The following is a 22,484-nucleotide window of genomic DNA, read 5'->3' on the forward strand; positions in this document are numbered from 1 at the left end:
GTCAAATTGGATGTTATTGCCTTCTTTTGTATGTTTTGTAGGGAATGACAGTCTTTTGACAAATATTAATCATACTTCACATTTTATGACGACACTCCCACTATTATCTTTATTATATAATTTTTATTTACTAAACTACATAATAAAAAAAAGATAGTGAGAAGACCAATATGAAAAAAATGAAATGCTATTAACATTTTCCCAATCTTTATTATCAAAGGTAAATCGATGAAAACTTTGGAACCTTTTTTTATTTTTTATATTTTTGCATTGCATGTAGTTGACTCCTCACTCCCCAACCCCTAATCCCCCGTTTTCAGTACAGCATTGGAAAAGAGACAAATGGAGCAAATTTGAACAAATTAGACGGACATGAAACAGCGTTGGAAAAGTATGGCTGGAGCTTATTGTACCAGATATTTCACATTCTTTTACTTGAAATTAGCTGCAACAGTAACAATCTCTCTTCTAACATGCATATTCCCACTACATACTTGGTTTCCAGTTTTTTTTACACTACAAACATAAACTGCCCTTATTGCCAAACTGCCTTATTTCTTACACCAACATCTGAGATCATGATTGGAAAAGATTCTGGAAATTCTATAGGGCTTCAACACATAGCAGCAATCCCACATATTTTGAATCCTAAGCAGCTTGTCAGCCAGTTTTTGTCTCACCACTGCCCGCACCAGCCCGCGCCTTCTTTATCATCTCTTTCATCTGGAAGAAGGCAACATGAATTTCATCAAAATGAGGTTGTATTGCCTTCTTTGTATCTTCAACCCATTTCCGAACTTTCGCATATGGGTCCAATATCCGTTTCTGAAGCTTCTCATCCACAAGCTACATTCAAAACCAAGCTGAAATGAGAGTTTGTCACAATAAAGCGGTTCATACAAGATTTCTTCTCGTAGTCAAGGTAAATATAAGAAACGAGAGAAGGCGTAAAAGGGCCCTTGCCTTCAAGTTTAACCGCCAGAAAAGTGAAAAAGTAGGAAACCAAGATCAGAAACAAGAAAACTCTATCAAGACGGTTGTTCCAGTTTAGCCATGGCTCTTCATGCATTGACAATAAGCCACCTCAATCAACATGACTCATCTCGACAAACAAAAGGTGCGAACCAGAATCATGGCCATAGATTGGGTAATCACTTTATTCTAGAAGTCGACAAGGACTCAAAATTTTCTATTAAAATGTGCATCCCAGCAAGTGATACTACTATCCTAGGAGAAACCTAGCTAAAGACGAGCAGAAACAACATGATGACTATTTCACTTGGGCATTCAGAGGTACAGCTTTTTTAATATCTAAATCACTTGTCACAAGGTTGATATAGAAACTATCAAAATGTTTGCAAAGAAATACAACTAACAAGAGGAAAGACACCTTCTTTTTTTACCTCAAGTTGCATAATTTCACAGACCAAACTCAGGTCTGCTATGGAAGGTTCAGAATTTCCCAGCAGAAATGGTCCATCACCCTTGAGCCAAAAGGATTCAATCTTTGCTAAAGAAGCTGACAGGAGCTTTTCAGCTTCTGCTGCTGCTTGAGGATCCAAAGGCCGGCCAAATAAAGGTGCAAGCGTAGTATTGAGGACTACCCCAACTGTCAAGATAAGCATACTTCAGAATGTGGTATAACATTAACAGGTAAACAGTGCTGATCATGAAGACGGAAAATAAAAATGAGACTGCTCTATATGTAACTGGGTCATTTTTAGACAAAAATCCAGTTATTCAAAAAGATTAATTTTTCCTTCTGCAGTTCTTCAATAAGGGATGGGCGGCCAACAAACATTTACTGCTCCAATTGCCAAATTTTGGGAACAGGCCAGCTTACTCAGACTAAGATTTCTACTATATCCAGTAACTCTACCATGATTCTTAGACTTCTTCACATGCTGCACTTGGGTTTCGATAATAAGTTCAAAGTATTTGCTTGTTTTGACATTTTTGCCCAATTGGTCATGGACGTTTAAGTGTTAAGTGACCCTCATATATACTCATCTTTTTGCAGTCTGTTAAGTGACTCTAGCAAGGAGACGAGAACAATGTACCACGCATTCATCTCATGTCTTTTTGTTCAAAAAATGAGAGGTAGATGTCAAAACCCAGAATTCCCACAAGGAAAATTGAGCTCATTCAAAACCATCCCAGATCTTTCTTATATTATTTATTATCAAGATTCACCCTACAATTCCCTGTTTAATTTTTTTTGTAATTTGGTGACAAATAGCTTTCCAATAACACCAGACCACAGATAGAACAAGAATAGTTATAATATAGTGCTTCAAAACCAAAGATTAGCACCTGAACCCCGTCGTATAGTGGAGTGATGCCAATCTAAAGCTGAGTCAATCTGTGCTCTTTTGAACACGTCTGCAGGATACCTTGGAACATGAATGTTCAGAGTAATAAGAACTGTGAAATCAATAATTAGAGCACATTCCAGCATAAGCTAGTGGAAAGGCTGAATGTAGAACTAGGATTAGGACAGCCAGTTTGTATGGAATATCCGTGTATTCTAGAAGCATGCCCACTTATATAAATACATGAAAACCTTGACTTCCGATTTTGTACCCTTTCCCATTGTCCATAATTAGGGCATCAAGAAAGATTAGAACGGATATCCAAAGAAAATAACAGATGTGAAAGCATATGTAGGATCTATAACTGGCCAAAAAATAGAGGCACTTGTAACGGTGCTTGCTTTTGGGTGTCCATTAGCATATTGAAATAAAATTCAGGGGACGACTGAATTCATATTTGTCTTAGAAACTAGCATGCGTTTATTTAATGTGAAACACCTTCTAAACTAGCAAGTACAATGATGAGACTTACCAATGTTCTGCAATTCCAGGAAAAGCAGTTGCCAGAAATCGAAGAATAGCATGACTGCAGAGGACATTAGATTTGTGAATTCCATTAATATTGCGCACAGAAAGTCAAGGGATCAGTTAGCTAACACGGGTAGGAGAAAATGAGATCAAATAAATGGAGACTAGGAAAAAAATCCAGAAAAAACCAGAGCAGCCGCTTGTGGTTCATTATTTTCCCTTCATTTCTTTTCATTTTTCCTTTCTTTCAGGGAAGACGAAGGCAGGCCATCAGTACCAGAAATGGAAATGGAACTAAGTCTCAACTTATTAGTATATTACTACAAATCAATGTCAGTAAGACAGAAAAGAACCTAAATTGACATCATTGGATCGGTCTCAATCAACATAATTTCATCCTATATCAACTATAACAATAACTATAATTTCATCCTATATCAACTATAACAATTTGCATGACGAAGAACCTTCATTTGACACACGGGATCATCACACTTCCCACAGAGAGAATAAGAGGGGCACCCGCTATCCAATATTCAAAAGATTTAGTTTTACCCCTTCAAAATTTTGAGAATTTTTCAAAAGAAATCTTTCTAAAACATAACAATTAGCAATTTGAAAACTATAATTTCCTTTATATCGCACTAGATGCTGGCCCAGAAGCAAAAATTAACGCACAAAACCATAAGAATAAAAACATATCACGGTTCTTTCTCCCATCTGATGATTAGAAACTAAAGAGTCCTATACATATCTTCCAGCTTCACACTTAAATTACCTCTCAAAGAGCCTGAATTTTCCATCAACTTCTATTGCTGGGACTTGCTTCATGGGATTGATTGCTGAAACAAGATCAAATTCATGATTATATTCCAGAAAGGAAAAGGCAAAAATCCTGTCTTTATATTTTGACCCAACATACAAGAAGACTGTACAGCAACATACTTACTCACCTTCGTATTCAGGAGATTTGTGCTCCCCTTTAGCCAGCTGGATTTGGACTTCTTCAAACTCAATCCCATTAGCCCTTTTCACAGACAAGTCCAAGAGCCATGGAAACAATTTAGACTGATTAATCTCAAAATGAGAAGAGAGAGAGAGACAGAGAGAGAGAAGTTAGAAATCAAGAAAAAAGAACAAATCCATTAAAAAATCCTTACTTGCAGAATATGAGAACTGCCCGTGATGGCTGAGAGCCGCGATCAGCAAACACTTTTAACTTCATCTTGCTCTTCAGGGGTGGTCAGTAATGAGGGATTAGAGATGAGGTTCGAGCTCTCGCAGATAGCAATTGAGATCTGATGAGTAATGAGGACTCGCCTTTATATAAACATAAACATAGCAATAGAAATTTATCCGGAGAAAAGCAAGTATGAAAGTTGTTTAAAACGTTGAAAGACCCGAAAGACCGGGACAGCCGAAAGAGCGCCACAATTAAATGGACGTCCGTCACTTGGGGCCCACGTGGCTCAAACACAAGTTTAAGCCTTTGGCTAATTTCTCAGACTAGGAGGAGTACACTGCACGATGCGCGATGTAATTTTTAGGCTCGACCAAAAATACAGATTTATTCAAATTCAAATATTAAGTATGAAAAGTTATATAAAGGTATATTAATATTTTTGTAATTATGTTTTTGTAATTTTATTAAGCAGTGAAAATAAGTAATTTGTTAGGATAATGCAAGACAATATAATAAGAAGATTACTGAGATTATTAAGACGTTCCATGTTTCTAAATACAATGTAAAATGTTCCTTGTTTCTGCGTTAAATGTGAGATGTAACTTGTTTTTGCATACAATGAAAATAGAACAAACAAAAAAGACATATAATCGAGGTGGAGCACAGTCTTCTGAACGAAGATCTAAAATTGATAGAGTTAGAGACCAAACATGGTTCAACCACGGCCACAAAAGTTGCCTAAGGGATAACTACACACAAATGTATACAGTTCGTAGATATAGCAAGGGAAAATGGCCATTTTCGTCCCTAAACTTTTTCCTAGAGTCGATTTAGTCCCTAACTTTTATTTCTGGCCAATTTAATACATAAACTTAATTTTCGAATCCAATTAAGGACTTCTGCGGCGGGGCCACCACCTAAAAGCAATTTATCTCCTAATTTAACATTAAACAAGGGCATTTTTGGAACTTCAAGTATGAATTGTAATCAAACTGAGTAAATTTAAAAAATTATTAGTATTTGGGGTATTTTTAAATTTAAAACTTTTTGAAGGGATTTTTAATATTTTTAATTAACTTCTTAATTCTTCCTCTGCCTCACCCCTTCTTCTTTCTTGCCGCCACCGCCACCGCCTCCCCTTCTTTCCTTTCCTTTCTTGTCGACTAATTTTCTCAGCCACCCCTCTTTCCTGTTAACCCTCCAAAGATGTGATGTCTAAGGAGATCAAGTACTTTCATCTAACATCAAATGGATGCACAGTTCAAGAGAGCGGCGATCACCCTGCATAGCAGTTAGTGTTGGGCCCAACTTGTCCTCTTGACCAATGTTTTCAAACCCGGACCGGACCGGCCGGGTCGACCGGTTCAACCGCGACCCGGCCATGTGTCCGGTCCGGTCTATAACCTATGTTGACTTTTATAAAAAATCGGTCAAAACCGTTAAAAACCGTTCAAATCTTCAAAATCGGGTCGGACCGTGAACCGCGGTTTTCTAATTTTTGAGTCAAAATTGACAAAAACTTCAATTTTGACCGAACCCTAATCTTCATTCTTCATTTCTCACTTCGGCACTTCGCTAGTTCGCCGCTCCAGTCTTCCTCAGTTTCTCTTCGCACTTCACTTCGCCGCTTCGGTTGTCCTGGTTCCTCTCTCTACAATTGCCTTGCCTGCGCCATGCCGCCATCTCTATTTCCTTCTCCCCTTAGTCCCTTACTATAAATCTCTAATCCCTTCTCCAAAGTGTGGTGTGGATCACTTTTGGAGAAACGGCGTAGATGACCACTGGTTGGTGGTGCTCGTTGTCGACTGTGGGCTGAAGGTGCGGCTGAGCAGGGTGATTGAGGTGGTGCAGCAGCGGTGCAACTGGTGGTTTCTTGATTTTGTGGGAGTCTTTGCTTACTTTAGTGGAGCTGGACGTGGGCCCTGTAGCTCTCTCCTCGCAGACGGCCTGCCGTTCTTCTAATCATTGACGAGAGTGTTCCAGAAACTGGGTTCTTTTAGGTTGAAGGTTTAATGAGATCTATATGTATCTTGCTTCTTGAACCGTCGTCACTAGTTTTATTAAGTTCCTTCATCAATGGAAAAAATCTGGTTTGTCCTCAAATTAGATAAGTCTGTTTGTCCTGCAAATTTTTTTTTTACTCGTTAGTTGGCTCTGTTGCCTGGCTTGAAGATTGTAGCAATTATAATGCTTAGCTGGAACATAAAATTGAAGAAGAAAGAAAACATTTCTGGTTCCTCCTTGCTTCCAGTTTGCAACCGAGAGAGTGAGGGAGAGAATTAAAAATTTGCTAGCTTTATTTCTCCCGCTTGTAACCTGGAAACCGTGACCCAAAAGTGAGGAAAAAATGAGTGACTGGTGCGGCTTAGGAAGAACTGAAGCAGGAACTAAAAGTGCAGGCTGCAACTTTCAAATTCTAGGAGGAAAAGGGAAGGTAAAATTCTGTAATAACCTCTTACGCGTCTAATATACATGATACTTAAGCTGCCTGTGAATTTAGCTAGGAAAATGGACCCTTGGCTGAGGGAAAAAAAAATCTGTGCAGCAACCGAAAGTTTACTAGGAAGAAAATGTGTTCCAAAAGCAATTCTGCAGCGAGCTTTTCAACTCAGGATTTGGCGATTTTCCCTTAATTAAGTGACTGTATAGCTGTGATTGGTGTTTTGTTATCTGCTTTTAGAGGTTTTAGTTTCTTATAATAATCTATATGTGTGGTTTACACAATTTCTTTAGGTGGTTTGCTTCTTTGAAACTTAATCACAAACAAATTGAATCGGTCCGTTTTTGAGTTGCTACAATTCTATTTCATTTTTCAAGTTGCTACAAGCCTACTTTTTTATTGTGATTCAACTGGCCCATCATTAGTTCAAAGACTTTAAAAACCTTTTGCCTTGTCAGTAACAATCTTGATTTAGCAAGTTTTCTCTATAAATTAGTTTGTCCTCTTTAACAAGATGCATCAGTTTTTGACATTATTTTTGCAGGCCTACTCATTTTGGAAGAGTTTTTTGACTAGTTAATATTGTGTGTGGATTTGCCGCTTTAAGTTCATACATCATTGTAGTGACTCATATCGTATACTTATTTGATGTCTTTGAAAGTTATTTGATGTCTTTAAATCTCTATGCTATTATTTAAAAGTATATTTGATGTCTTTAAATCTCTGTGCTATTATTTAAAAGTATATTTGATGTCTTTAAATCTCTGTGCTATTATTGCTCTTATATTTATTGTGGTTCAGCATTTATATCTTATTCTATGCATAGGTGTGTGTCTCTATATATATATATATATTTATTTATTTATTTACTTATTTATTTATTGAACCCCGGTTGAACCGGTCCGATCGGTTGAACCTCGACCCTTTCATCTCACCGGTTCGATTGACGGTCCGGGTTTGAAAACATTGCTCTTGACTGGAAGCTGCTACTGCTTTTGTTGGCTGCCTTTCCCAGTCGATTGGCCTGTGGTTGTGGGGTTGTTCCTTCTTAGTCTTTCATTGCTTGCCTGCTACAGAGGCTTCAGCAGAAGCAAGACAAGAAGAAGGTGCTGAATCACAATTTTCCGAATGCCGAATCAAGACAAGAAGGTGCCGAAGCCGAAGCAAGACAAGTCTTTCCGAATGCCAAATGCCGAATCAAGTCTTCATGCCGAATCAAGTCTTTTCGAATGCCGAATGTCGAAGCAAGACAAGAACAACGCTGGCTGCTCTTGACGGGTTTGTTCAAAAATGTATTGGGAGTGAGATTCTCCAAGGTCTTGTGGTTGATGGGCTTGTTCAAAAATGTACTGGGAGTGAGACTCTCCGAGGTTTTGGGATTGATGGGTTCGTTCAAAATCGTAATAAGCGTCTGAATCTGGGGTGGTTTTGAAATGGTTTTCAATTGAACTATAATCATGGGATCTGTAGTGGTAGAAATTTATGGACCTCAAACGTTGGAGAATAGAAGGTGATCTAGCAAGCTTGGGTTGTTGAGGATGAAGATCATTTTGGGAGTTTTGCCGGTGCTGATGGTGCTGGTGCTGGGAGTTTTGGGAGTTGAACATCGTGCAACTTTTGTTCTTCAGAAATGGAGGGCTGGAATATTGAGCACTGGAATATTGAGAAACCCACTCGTCTGCATTTACAGATTTCCTCTTCTACTTTCTCAATTACAATGTAAACTCAAAGGTGGATGAAAAGAGAAGGATAAGAGGAGGAGGAGGAGGAGGAGGTGGGTGACTGGCGACGGAGGTTGACAGTGGAGAGGAGATAATTTGAAGTTTCCAAAAATGCCCTTGTTTAATATTAAATTAGGAGATAAATTGCTTTCAGGTGGTGGCGCCGCCGCAGAAGTCCTTAATTGGATCCGAAAATTAAGTTTATGTATTAAATTGGCCAGAAATAAAAGTTAAGGACTAAATCGACTCTAGAAAAAAGTTTAGGGACGAAAATGGCCATTTTCCCATATAGCAATAATCCTTTCAAAAGTTCTAAGCAATCTGTCAAATCTAGAATGACAGACCAAGAAGGCAAAAAGTATCAAGTTTGAGTTGTACAGAAGTTGAATAGTATGAATTCAACTTAATCTTGTTTTCTTGGTGGAGCAACTGTCCGTATTTTAAGAGTCATCCCCTTCGACATTATCCGTATTATCGAACTTTTCAGCGAGTCAAGGGAAGCTTTTGAAGAACCATTGGCTTCTCCTGCAATTTGCCTTTAGGAAAAGACAAGTGTGTATTACAAGTTCAATTGAGTGTTCATCTACTCGGAGTCAAGAACTCCACAATCTCAGCTTGATGGCTAAGTGACAAAGGGTCTTTTTTTGCGCTACCTGCTAACTGGACAAAAGTGGCAATGTCATTAGTTTCAGAATACTATATCACTGTGTAGTGCTGCCTTGCATCTGCTAATTGTGTTTGCACTGATTTGATATGCACAGAAATGTCTTTGTTTTGAGTCACTCGTGAACAAATTCAAGAGAAAGCTCAACATTCTGTAAGCAATACTAAAATATGTCAGGTAACAAGTCCTATAGAGATCTTGGACCTTTTTGCAAAACCACTACAGACCCTTATCAAGGATAGAAATGCTCCATACCATCCCCTCTTTCGGCTTCTTATCTATTTCTTATTGTTGCTTCTCTAAACACTCGTTACATGATTTCTAAATACTATTAGGATGTGGCAGTTACATGGCTCCTGAAACCCTCTAGCAGAATGTTATCTTAGCAGCAAAAAAGGTTGAAACAACATGTATGAAACTACTAACAGAAAGTTACTCGTTTCATGTCAAAGTAAATCATATCCACTCTCCAAGTGTATAACACTAATTCAAAATTGCAAACTGACATTTGTTGTGTACTTGGGCAGTAATAGAGCAATTTAATCTCAGAAACCTCATTAACTTTGATCACAATCCAATCTACAGCTAATGTTCCCCCAACCGCTAGTTGGTAACATTTGTTCTGAGAGCAGAAATTATTGTATACGAGACAAAAATAAAAGGAATGCTGCCACTGCCAAGCAGGCAATGCAGATTTACTTTTATTTAAAAGCTTAATATTGCTCAAAGCAGTAGTTATTGGAGATACAAGCCTCTCTCACATCGCAATGTCCAATCAGAGATTTTCGCCATCGTCCTCATGCTATTTTGTAAGGTTTTTTCCCCTTTTGAAGTCCCTTTTCCTCTCTTATCCTTCGCTTACTCTGATCGACAACAACAAAACCAAAGATATGGTTTGGATTTTTTGCTTCAGTTCAAAATCTCTTTTTCCTTTTTTTTTCTCTGGCCTTGTGTGTTTTTTTTCCCTTCTTTTTAATTTCCTATTTTTTCCTTCTTTAGCCTATTTTTTGCTTCTCAAGGGTCCTGGCCAAATTTCATCTAACCAACAAGTATAGACCTTGCCATACACCACCAAAAAGTCAGGGACAAATATTAAAATTATCAACTTTTAAAATTTTTGTAGAAAAGAGATTGTTTTCGAAGTTTGTAATCTCCTTCTCAATGATTCACATGAATGATAGAACGGTTATTTGGCGTATTTTGCACTATCATCTTGTCCTAATTTTGGCTATTCATGGTGCTAAGAAAAGGGATTTCACTCATATTTGACATTTGCGTGAATTGTAGGTGGTTAGCATTAAAAAGATATCGCGGGGAAATATTTCCAGAAGACTTGTAGTCCCAGAGCGTGACCACGCCTTAGAAGGTGTACGAAACCGAAAGACGGACCGTGGTCCATGTGGACCAGGCGCATGGGATCAAAACTCCAAAAGGGAAATAGCTTTTGTTAAATCAACTGGGCCAGACGTTGCTTCCAAAAGAAAAAAACCTCCTGCGGCGGCTATAAAGAGATAGGAAAAAGCAAGATTCAGGGATTATCTGTTTTGGAGGCTTAGTTTTCTTCTCCTACGTTTCTTGGCGGTCAGACGCTTTTTCTCTTCTTTCGCTTTCCGTCAGCCGCAATTGGATTTTTAGCTTTAAATCTCCTTTTGTTCTTTTTTCGGGAAAAGACGTAACTTCCTCTCCTTTAGCTTTTGTCTTGTACGGATTTGACTCCTGGGTTGTAACCCTTGTTTGGAGACAATTCGCGTTGGTTTTTTGGCTTTGCGATTACGGTCCTAGAACGAATGCAAAAGCAGGGTCTTCTCCGTTGTTGCCGCAATTAATTCCTTTCCCCAATTCTTCGTCAAATAATTGAATGAATTCAATTAAATCACGCGGGATTGACACGATGAGGAGCGGCTAATTTCCCCCTCTACCCAAAGGTTGACGCGAAGGCGCGGTCCATAATATCTGTGAGATCTAACCGAATCTTCATTATTTCCTCTAATTAATTGCTATTCGTGCGTTTCCTGAATTAATTGTTCATGGGTATTTGATTAATTGAATATCAACGGCCGGGTATTTGATTTAATTTAATAGCCTACTGCCACGTTAATTAAATAGAATCCGTAATTGTTCATTTAGTTAACACCCCGTGGCAACCACCATAATTGGTTTTATGATGGGGAAACGCAAGATCTAATTTAAATAAACCCTCTTAGCGTGTTTATTGGTTAGGGTTGGGTTCTTCTGGCTTTAATGCAATTGGGTAATTAAATTCCTACGGTCGTACCTAGGGTTGTTATCTGGTTAGAGAAGCAGTCAATGGTCGTACCTTGACTGTCGAAAAAGTAAGGAATAGCTGGTTGTCAGAGCTTATTGATGGCTATAACCAACCTAGTGATAAATGGGTGAAATATCTTTGCATCGATGAGCATTTAATTGGACCGTGCCTGAGCAGTTGATCCTTTGGGTAGAACTTTTGTTAATTGTTATTTTCAGTGAATTGTGCTTTGTGAGTTAGTTTTGAATTTTGTTTGTTTTATTTTATTTTATTTGTGTGCCTCCCATTGAAAATCCCCCAATTCTGTTCTACTGATTTGGAAAGAAATAATTTCCTACCTGCTCCCTGTGGATTCGACCCTACTCACCGCTATATACAAAATTTGTAATTTTCTTGAGTAGGAATTTATTATTGCACAGGTTCGGCACCTGTCAATTTTTGGCGCCGTTGCCGGGGAACTGGTGTTTGGATTATTTATTTCTTTTCAAATTCAGTTTTTGTTTTATTTTTATTTTATTCTATTCTTCTTGGTACTTTTGCTGGTTTATGCCCCGTTCTTCTCGCACAGGTGAATTAGTATACGATCCTGAGGTTGAGAAGGCAGCGCGTAGGCGGAGGCAAGAGACCAAGAGGCAAAAAGAAGGGCACTTATTTGCTGCAAACGAGTCAGCGAAAGACGAAGTAAGCATGGCCAACAACCAAACATTGAGGGAGCTGGCTGCCCCGGAGCTGACTCACCAGCCCTTATGCATCACATTCCCCGCTTTGGCTGAGAATACCGCTTTCGAATTGAAGTCGGGGTTGATTCAACTCTTACCCTCTTTCCATGGTCTCTCTGGCGAAGAACCCCACAAGCACGTAAAGGAGTTCGAGGTGGTCTGCTCTAGTATGAAACCTCCTGGGATCACTGAAGAGCAAATTAGACTGAGAGCCTTCCCGTTCTCTCTCAAAGATGCAGCTAAAGATTGGCTGTACTACCTACCAGCAGGTAGTATTACCACATGGGCGCAGCTGAAAAAGAAATTCTTGGAAAAATTCTTCCCTGCATCCCGGGCTGCGAGTTTGAGAAAGGAGATCTGCGGCATTAAACAATATCCCGGTGAGTCCTTGTATGAATACTGGGATAGGTTTAACAAGTTGTGCACTAGATGCCCGCAGCATCAAATTAGTGAACAACTGTTAATCCAATACTTCTATGAAGGGCTCCAATCAACAGATAGGAGTATCATTGATGCTGCGAGTGGGGGAGCACTTGCAAACAAGACACCGAGGGAAGCGTGGGAGCTCATCGAAGCCATGGCAGAGAACTCCCAGCAATTTGGTTTACGTGAGAGCAACCCTCCTCGTAGAGTCAATGAGGTAGAGACTTCATCCATACAGCAGCAACTGTCAGAATTGACGTCTGTTGTTAGGCAATTAGCCATGAGAGACACGCCGCGAGCAAAGGTGTGTGGAATCTGTACTAGCATGGACCACCCCACTGACTCATGCCCTATGTTGCAAGAGGATGGAGCTGAACAAGTGAACATGGCTGGAGGCGTGCCCGCGCCTCAAAGACCGTACGACCCATACTCTAACACGTACAACCCTGGTTGGAGAGATCATCCCAATTTCAGCTATGGTAGTAGGCCACAAAATGCATTCTCCAATCGGCCTCCAGGTTTTCAGCAACCTTGGCAACATAAGTCTCAACCCTCGTCCTCAAGCTCAGGGAGTTCTTTGGAAGAAATTGTCAAGAGTTTGGCCACGACTACCACTCAACTCGTCGCGACCACCACTCAGCTCCAGCAGGAGACTAGGTCCTTAGTTGCAAGTACTACTCAGTTCCAACATGACACCAAAGCAGGCATGAAGGACATGGAGACTCGTATGAGTCAAATGGCAACTGCCATTAATCGTCTGGAGTCCCACGTCTATGGAAAATTGCCATCGCAACCTGAGATAAACCCCAGAAATGTAAGTGCCATGACATTAAGGAGTGGCAAGGAAGTGGAGGGGCCGAAGGTCACAAACTCAAAGAGTAAAAGTGAAGACGAGATCGAGCAGGAGATAGAGGAAGGAGGACACATTCGTGGAGGTCCTGAGGTAATTCTCACACCATCAATACCCGTTAAAGCTAATTTACCCCCTTTTCCTTGCAGGTTGGAAAAGACAAAGAAGGCAGAAAAGGAAAAAAAAATCCTGGATGTGTTCCGCAAAGTTCAAGTAAACATCCCCCTATTGGACGCGATCAAGCAGGTACCCAAATACGCAAAGTTCTTGAAAGATTTGTGCGTTAACAAAAGAAAGCTAAGGGGTGATGAACGAGTGATGGTGGGAGAGAATGTATCAGCTGTACTTCAGAGGAAACTCCCACCCAAATGTGGAGATCCAGGTATGTTTGCTATCCCCTGTAAGATTGGTCATTCTAGTATAAAAAATGCCATGATAGATTTAGGAGCTTCTATTAATGTGATGCCTAAATCAATCTATGATTCCCTAAATTTAGAACCTTTAAAAGAAACGGGGATAATAATTCAATTGGCTGATCGTACATGTGCTTATCCGGATGGGATAGTTGAGGATGTTTTAGTGCAAGTAGATGGATTAATTTTTCCTGCTGATTTTTATGTGCTTTACATGGATGATAGAAGTGCCCCAAATCCATCACCCATTATATTAGGAAGGCCATTCTTGAGTACTGCCCAGACTAAAATTGATGTTAGTAAGGGTACTCTCACGATGGAATTTGATGGAGAAATAGTCCACTTCAATATTTTTGATACAATGAAACATCCTGTTAACTCTCATTCTGTGTTTGCTATGTATACCACTAATCCCTCTGTGCAAGAATTTTCTAAGTTTGCTTATAGGGGTAAATTCAAGGTTGCTGCGAACAAGTCCTATAGGATGAAAGCAATTCATGAGGTAAAAATGGAGAGAAAATTTAGGAAAAAAGTTGCACTCAATGGCCATGTGGATCCTGGAGGAAGGCCACCAATTGCAAGGAAAATTCAATTACATCCAGACTAAAGAGTGGTGCTATGTCTAGCCAAAGACATTAAAGAAAGGCGCTGCTTGGGAGGCAACCCAAGAATTTCAATATTAGTTGTGATCATTTTTCCTTACTTTATGATTTTTTAGTTTTATTTTAATGTTTTGATGGTTTTTGTGGTGTTGGACAGAAGAGTAGGGGTTCCAAGGCGTGCCCACGCCTTGCAAAAAAAAAAAAAAAAAAAAAAAGGGGGATTTGACTAGGCCTCTGTTCTTTTCCATTTTTTTCCTTCTTCTTTGACTGGTTTTAGCCTCTTTCCTCCAAATTTCTTTCGGCCGCACTGCAACAATTTCTCCTTCCTGTTTAGCGCCTGCACAGCCCGCCGCCGCCAGATCCGCCTCTCCACCGCGCGCCTGCCCACCTGCGCAGCCTTTACCAGCGCCCATCTCCCACAGCAAGCTGACCGCGCGCGCGCCTCTCCATCGCTCGCCAGGCCCCTGCGCCGCCCGACTAGCAACCGAGCCCAGCCCACTGCGCGCCCGCCAGTCGCACCCCAGCGCCCGCGACCTGCTCTGCCGACCGCCCAGCCTCAGCTATCCTTCTCCGCCAATTTCTTCTTCAGCGTGGACAAAGAGAAAAAGTGGTACCCCTACTTTTCTTGTTGAGCTGGTGACTTCGATTGGGAATTTTAATTGCTGAATTTTGCCTCCTTTTGGGTTGCGATAATTGTTGGTATTGTCGGGGGGACCAGTTATTTGATCATCTGAAGGGAGAGACCTTATATCTGCTTCCCTGTGATTTTATACTTGCGAAATTTGTGGGCTCTAGTGAATTTAATATTTGGAACACGAGGTTGGTAGCTCACTGATTGTTGCCTTTTAGTAACTGATTTCTTGATTTGAGGGGAGTTGATTTGGTTTTCTTCATTGTTGTCGGCCAATTTACGGCAGTGGGGGCATTTGGTTGGTATTTGTTGACCGGTTGCTGTTGGTGGGGACATTGTGTTCCCTCTTTGCTATTGGATTGTTGATTTGTTGCATATTATTTGTTACCTGTGGTCCCGTGTCTTCTTTTGGGTAATTGATTGGCTGTCTCCGGGCTGCTTTACATTCATCTCTGGGCATCCGAATGCCTCCAAAGAAGGCGACAACTGCTGGGCCGTCTGGGTCCCAACCTCGCAAGAGGCGAGCCCCGGTTCAACCCACCATTCGGTCTCGTCTGGGCCTGAATAAGAGCACTATGTCTCCTGGAGGAGGGGGGAAACGGTCACTAATCTTACACAGGCACAAGTGGAGCGGTTTAACAACTTGGCAAACCGTCCTTTTACTCCTTGTAGGTGCTTTCATGCCCCGACCTTGGACCATTTGCGAGTTGCACGGGAGGTTGAACAGCTATTCTCAGCCATAGGTTGGCAACAATATCTACTCATTAACTATCCTACATTTGAGGAACTGTGTTGTGAATTCTTCTCCACATTCGAGTTCAACAGAAATGAATTTATCACTTTGGATGAGCCGGAGGTCATTAATTTCAGATTGGGAGGTACTCAGTTTGGTATGTCAATTAATGAGTTTAACATGACTTTGGGGTTTGCTAGTGAGGACACCATTGCCTCTGGGGCATATATAAACAGTGCGTGTGACTTCACCCGACCGTTCTCAGTTGACTACATTGACATTTGGAGGGAGTGGTCCACGGATCGTCAAGTCTACAATCCGAGTCAGTCGAAGGCTTCCCATCTGAAGGATCCGGTCTTGAAGGTTGTCCACAGGTTCTTAGCTCACAATTTCTCGGGGCGAAAGGATACCTCCGGCACGCTTACCAAAGTGGAATTCTATTTTCTTTGGTGCATGCGCAACAAGGTTCGAGTTAACTTTGGATGTTGGGTGGCCACCCAGATGGAAACGGTCATGCAAAAGCGTAATAAGCCGGTGATACTGGGATCACTCATTACTCACTTGGCCATTCGAGTGGGAGTGCTTGATCTAGACAAGGAGCACAACTACACTCTAGCTCGAGAAAATGAACCCCTGGATTTGCGTAGCTTGGAGAGAATGGGGGTTATTTTCAAAGTGGGCGATGTTTATCAGTTTACGCCCCCTGGTGAGGGCGGGCCGCGGCCCCGGGTGCCTACCACTGCACCCTCCACTGACTCGCCACCCCATCCGGACCAGGCGGGTCCGTCCTCCTCTCATCCTCCTCCTGCTGGGGATCCCCGCTACCCGGACCTCCAAATGGGTCTTCATGACCTCAACACCCAACTGGCAAGGATAGATGGCCGGCTTATGGCGCTCCAGGTTTTCGCCCGCATTCAGGCAGAGAATCAAGCAGCTTACTATGCTCACATTGGCTTCCAGCCGCCGCATCCGCCGCCTCCTTAGGCTCCGGCCGCACCTTTTCGGTAGTCAGGGAAGTTTTCGCTCTCTCTGCCCTTGCAATTATTTTCCTATGTTACATTGAGGACCATGTAGGTTTTAGGTGTGGGGGGAGTGGTTTCCATTACTTTCTTTTTCATTAGTTCTTTCTTTTTGCTTTGTCACTTAAAAAAAAAAAAAGAGAAGAAATGGAAAAAATGAAAAAACATTGTAGTTAGTCGCTCTTTTGGTTATTTTTATGCTTGTTAGTGTTGGGGCATATTGTTGTGATAAATGACATAATCAAAGTGAGTGGGTATGTGGTCGTATATGCTAGCCGTGCATTTTGTTTCCCTTGGCAATGTCATCGAATGTTGAGTACACTGGAATTCACCCGTTTTTGTAACTCTTGGGGAGCTTTTGAGCCTTACTTTAGCATATTATTCTTGTTTGCTCTATTTTGTTTGATTGAGTGGGTATCGCACATGGTATGAACATTCTAGAACTTGCTATTTTGTACATGTCAAGACCACATTTTGATGAACTGGGTGCATTTGAAATGATAAGGGCATTTAGGATTCAACCCTCTCCAGCTATCTAAAAAAAAAAAAAGAATCAAGCCCTCATTTTATATCCCAATAGTGAACCAACTTGAGCTTATGTCCTTCGTTTCTGGTTGATATCCGTGTTTGTTAACCCAAGACCCCTTTAAACTTTCTCGTTGATCCCTGTGTTGTCAAGGGATGTCTGAAATCCATCATTTGTGCAAAGCAACGATTTTGGGGTTGAAAGTGCTGATAGATTAGGAGCTATATGATGCCATCTTTGTGTAAAGGAGGGGAAATTGAGAAAAAAAAAAAAAAAAAAATTTCATGAAGAGACCTTGTGACCAGAGGACTATGGGCTACAAGGCGTGCCCACGCCTTGCGAGCGAAAAAAAAAAAAAAAAAAAAAAAAATCTTGGGGCACTTGTACAGGGTGTACAGCAAATGGAAACTGCCTTGTTAGTGAAACTCCTCCAGTAGAGCACTGTGGTTATTGGTGAGTTTTGGACGTTCTCTTGACACTTTACCCCCTATCCATACCTACTTAACCCGCCTTTCACCTGAGCCCCATTACAACCCTATTAAAGTCCCTTTGATTTATGTGTTTAGTTCACTTTTAAGTGGTGGAGATGTGATAAAACGTGCAAGCCTATGGTAATGGCATTCCGTGATGTTGAATTGAGCGATCCTAGTATTCGTATATACTCTTTGAATTACAACATGTCCGGTGTGTTCTACTTTTGGTGATATTGTCAGGGACCCTAGATGCTTGTGTTAGTATAGACTATTACATGACCTCTGCTCTCTTGGTTGTACTTCTAAGCTCCGAAATGCTTGAGGGCAAGCATTGTCTAGGTGTGGGGGGATTTGATAGAACGGTTATTTGGCGTATTTTGCACTATCATCTTGTCCTAATTTTGGCTATTCATGGTGCTAAGAAAAGGGATTTCACTCATATTTGACATTTGCGTGAATTGTAGGTGGTTAGCATTAAAAAGATATCGCGGGGAAATATTTCCAGAAGACTTGTAGTCCCAGAGCGTGACCACGCCTTGGAAGGTGTACGAAACCGAAAGACGGACCGTGGTCCATGTGGACCAGGCGCATGGGATCAAAACTCCAAAAGGGAAATAACTTTTGTTAAATCAACTGGGCCAGACGTTGCTTCCAAAAGAAAAAAACCTCCTGCGGCGGCTATAAAGAGATAGGAAAAAGCAAGATTCAGGGATTATCTGTTTTGGAGGCTTAGTTTTCTTCTCCTACGTTTCTTGGCGGTCAGACGCTTTTTCTCTTCTTTCGCTTTCCGTCAGCCGCAATTGGATTTTTAGCTTTAAATCTCCTTTTGTTCTTTTTTCGGGAAAAGACGTAACTTCCTCTCCTTTAGCTTTTGTCTTGTACGGATTTGACTCCTGGGTTGTAACCCTTGTTTGGAGACAATTCGCGTTGGTTTTTTGGCTTTGCGATTACGGTCCTAGAACGAATGCAAAAGCAGGGTCTTCTCCGTTGTTGCCGCAATTAATTCCTTTCCCCAATTCTTCGTCAAATAATTGAATGAATTCAATTAAATCACGCGGGATTGACACGATGAGGAGCGGCTAATTTCCCCCTCTACCCAAAGGTTGACGCGAAGGCGCGGTCCATAATATCTGTGAGATCTAACCGAATCTTCATTATTTCCTCTAATTAATTGCTATTCGTGCGTTTCCTGAATTAATTGTTCATGGGTATTTGATTAATTGAATATCAACGGCCGGGTATTTGATTTAATTTAATAGCCTACTGCCACGTTAATTAAATAGAATCCGTAATTGTTCATTTAGTTAACACCCCGTGGCAACCACCATAATTGGTTTTATGATGGGGAAACGCAAGATCTAATTTAAATAAACCCTCTTAGCGTGTTTATTGGTTAGGGTTGGGTTCTTCTGGCTTTAATGCAATTGGGTAATTAAATTCCTACGGTCGTACCTAGGGTTGTTATCTGGTTAGAGAAGCAGTCAATGGTCGTACCTTGACTGTCGAAAAAGTAAGGAATAGCTGGTTGTCAGAGCTTATTGATGGCTATAACCAACCTAGTGATAAATGGGTGAAATATCTTTGCATCGATGAGCATTTAATTGGACCGTGCCTGAGCAGTTGATCCTTTGGGTAGAACTTTTGTTAATTGTTATTTTCAGTGAATTGTGCTTTGTGAGTTAGTTTTGAATTTTGTTTGTTTTATTTTATTTTATTTGTGTGCCTCCCATTGAAAATCCCCCAATTCTGTTCTACTGATTTGGAAAGAAATAATTTCCTACCTGCTCCCTGTGGATTCGACCCTACTCACCGCTATATACAAAATTTGTAATTTTCTTGAGTAGGAATTTATTATTGCACAGGTTCGGCACCTGTCAATGAACTAAAACCATATGAGAAGGAAAAGAGAGCACAAGAATGGAATAACAGTATATGTGTGGAAATCAATTGCGAAGCATCATCAGCTAATCAAAGACGTGGAGCACTAATAGTCTAGAGACAAACCTTTGTAGAAAAACCCCTCAATCAAGTCCTTTAGCAGGGGATTCATTCCATTAGGAATATACAAGGGGTTATTAACAGTGTGAAAAGTGCAAATCTCCAATTATAAACAACTATAGAAACCAGTAAATGAACAAGGCACAAAAAAACTAACAAGCATTCTTGTTCTTTACAGGACATTTGCACGTAAGTGAGGAGGCAGTGGGAATACATTATCATGCGTGTGAACCCAACTACCCACACGGCAGCAACTTTGCTATGATAGGTTGAACATAATTATACGCAAAAAAGAGATGTAAATACATTGGGCCAAGTACTTCTGTAAGTATGCAAAAGTGAAGCCTCAAGTCTAGCATACTTTCAGTATCAATCGTACAACCACCTATACGGCACTCTAATGTGGTAAAAATAGGAATCCCAGTAGAGCAGCAAAGTTCATCGTTATCATCCTAAAAGTAAAAGCAGGTTAAGAGAACATGACAAACCAAAATTAGAATGCAAAGATATAAAATAAAACAACAATCACTGGTCACAAAAACAGACCCATTAGAAGGTGCATGCCATATTGCTTAATAGGAGATCCTCACAATCCAACAAAATGGAGGGTTATTTCTAACAATGAAAGGGTAACAAGGACGTGCTATTGCAAAAAGAAAAACTGTTTTTGCTTTATTGTTTGGCATTTTTTTGTCTAGAGAAATATTTTGTCTTATTTAATCTTTCTTATATGCCTTAACTGAAAGGCATTTCTAGGTGTGCACAAAACCACCTCAGTGGACCATGATCAGACATTCTGGAAATTCTTCAACAACCACACAACAAAAATAACCTTTTTAAATTCTGTCTTTCTGGTAATAACTGAGTATGATATACAAGATGAAAAAAGCTACAGTCAATTTAGTGAGACAAAGATCTTATGGAGAGGAATATACAACAACATCCAGATGTCAGTGTGCAGGCACAGGCACATAGTTCTTCTACCAAGTAAGAATCCATCTTAATGTAAAAATATTGGGAAAATCGCAGTGCATTACCTCAACAAGTTGACTAACACTAAAATCACCAATCTTCACAATCCCAGAAGTAGCTACCAAGAGATTATCAAGTGTAATATCACCATGCACTAACATTCTGTGAAATTGGAAAAAAATTAGTGCAAAACATTAGAACATTTTAATGTTAAGCAAACGAAATAAAAAGACAAAAGCTTAGGTTAAGTTGAATACGTAAGACATCATATGAGAAAACAGATGGTCATTTTCTTCAGTAAATTATAGGTACATAAGTAGGTGAAATAATTTACGAGAGCACTCAAGTTTTGAGACTTCCATCTTACCGGAGTCTCAGATAAAGGTAAGAATACCATAAACTATCTACAACAGAACAACATCATGGGAAAAAAATTTCCTAGATGATTCAACTCGCAAAATTATTTGAGGTAATCTATAAGCTTAAGTTCGTCAAAGGAAAAGCTTATATTGCCTTATAGGCAATGCCATAATTAAGGAGAATACAGACTCTAAAACCATGTAAAGCCCACAATTGCTAAGGGTAGTCTTAGCACAAGCTAGGACACCACCGAATAATAAGAAATTTTTGTGATTACATTTCTAACAGACCTTATTCGGGAAGCAACATTATGCATTGGGAAGTAGAACACAAAAATGAAAATCCTATCCCTTATAATACTTGGTAGTGAACAAAATTGAAATATTTGGTAGTATGAAGGAACCCCAGACTTGCCAAATATTTGGTAGAAAAGGTGAATAACTCCCAGACCCCAAGACCTGCCAAAGTTGCTCTATCAATTTGCAATGATCAACATGCCTTATATGTGTGTTCTTTCCCATGTGAAGATTCGTCTCACTCCATTGGCCAATTAATTTCCATACTACATATTTTGTCAAACCTGATAACATATTTAGAATTAAACAATCATTGCAATAAAACTCAACAAGAAAACCCGACAAGCATAAGTTACATGATACATGCTAGAAAACTTACTAATATTAATCTTTTAGTAAGGAAATAGAGGAATATAAATTGCAATTTTCTAGTACTAACTTTTACATATCTGATATGAAGGTTAATAACATTCGGATCCCTTGTACACATTTGATCAAACAACTACATGACACTATGGGGTAGCATTGAAGTCATATCCATTTTCTTTCCTGTGAGAAAAATTGCCTCACTCGTAAGTGCTTTAGTAGCCATCACGAGGGAAGAATGATCAAAAAGGTAGAAAGAAAAATGGATCATGCAATAGTCTAACAAGTGAAAGCCAGATCAAGAACCAAGAGAGTTAATCATTTCAGAACTAACTGAAACGTAGAGGGAACAAAATAGAAGCTCCGGCAACTGAACAGGAGCTGAAAAATTTTAGTATTCATGGTCAAGAAACCATCAAACTACACCATATTCACTCACATTCAAAATCAAGAAGATACCAATATCACTAATGAATAAACACGATTTGTCTCAATGATTACATACTATAAATACAGTACATAAAATATTAATTTTTTTGAATTCCATAATTTCAGGAAAACAAGTAGAACTCTGCTCACTGAAACAATTTTAGTCACCACAAATGAACAATTTAATGAATAACAATTGAAATTATGAAAAGAAAAAGAAAGCAAAAGACCTGTAATAATAGGAAAGCAAAAAGTAATAAAGTTCGAGGTAACCTCTTCTGCAAAGAACAAAGGAAAAGGGGTACAACACTAGAGTACAAACTGCAATAAAATACACATGAATAGAAGAAGGCACAATCAAACTACTCACTAATTTTACACAAAGTAGGTTGGATACGGTGTTGAATCCTGCTATAATCTGGAGTAGTTCTCAAAAAGGACTGAAAAAAAATTCCAAATATCGGATCTGTAATACCAAAAAATTATACCTTAGACAACAGAGCCGAGGGGAAAAAATCATTTAAAGGCATCAGAGATAAAAATAAAAAACAAACAAGCTA

The 22,484-nt window shown here is 39.9% G+C and overlaps 1 protein-coding gene and 1 non-coding gene across 2 annotated transcripts; both read right to left on the reverse strand.

Moving 5' to 3' along the window:
• Positions 1-362: 362 nt before the first annotated feature.
• LOC113779683 (glutathione S-transferase T1-like) lies at positions 363-4,173 on the reverse strand. The gene is made up of 7 exons (XM_027325366.1): positions 4,001-4,173; positions 3,794-3,867; positions 3,619-3,682; positions 2,845-2,898; positions 2,314-2,393; positions 1,404-1,609; positions 363-846 (listed from the first exon to the last, which is right to left on the reverse strand). Exons 1-7 carry the CDS (start codon positions 4,063-4,065, stop codon positions 661-663), a joined length of 729 nt encoding a protein of 242 aa, XP_027181167.1. The 5' UTR covers positions 4,066-4,173; the 3' UTR covers positions 363-660.
• Positions 4,174-12,173: 8,000 nt separating this feature from the next.
• Positions 12,174-12,280, reverse strand: LOC113781793. Its single transcript, XR_003469698.1, has one exon. It is a non-coding gene; the product is annotated as a small nucleolar RNA R71 (small nucleolar RNA).
• Positions 12,281-22,484: the final 10,204 nt, after the last annotated feature.

This window comes from Coffea eugenioides, chromosome 8 (assembly GCF_003713205.1).
Source record: "Coffea eugenioides isolate CCC68of chromosome 8, Ceug_1.0, whole genome shotgun sequence".
NCBI classification, from domain to species: Eukaryota; Viridiplantae; Streptophyta; class Magnoliopsida; order Gentianales; family Rubiaceae; genus Coffea; species Coffea eugenioides.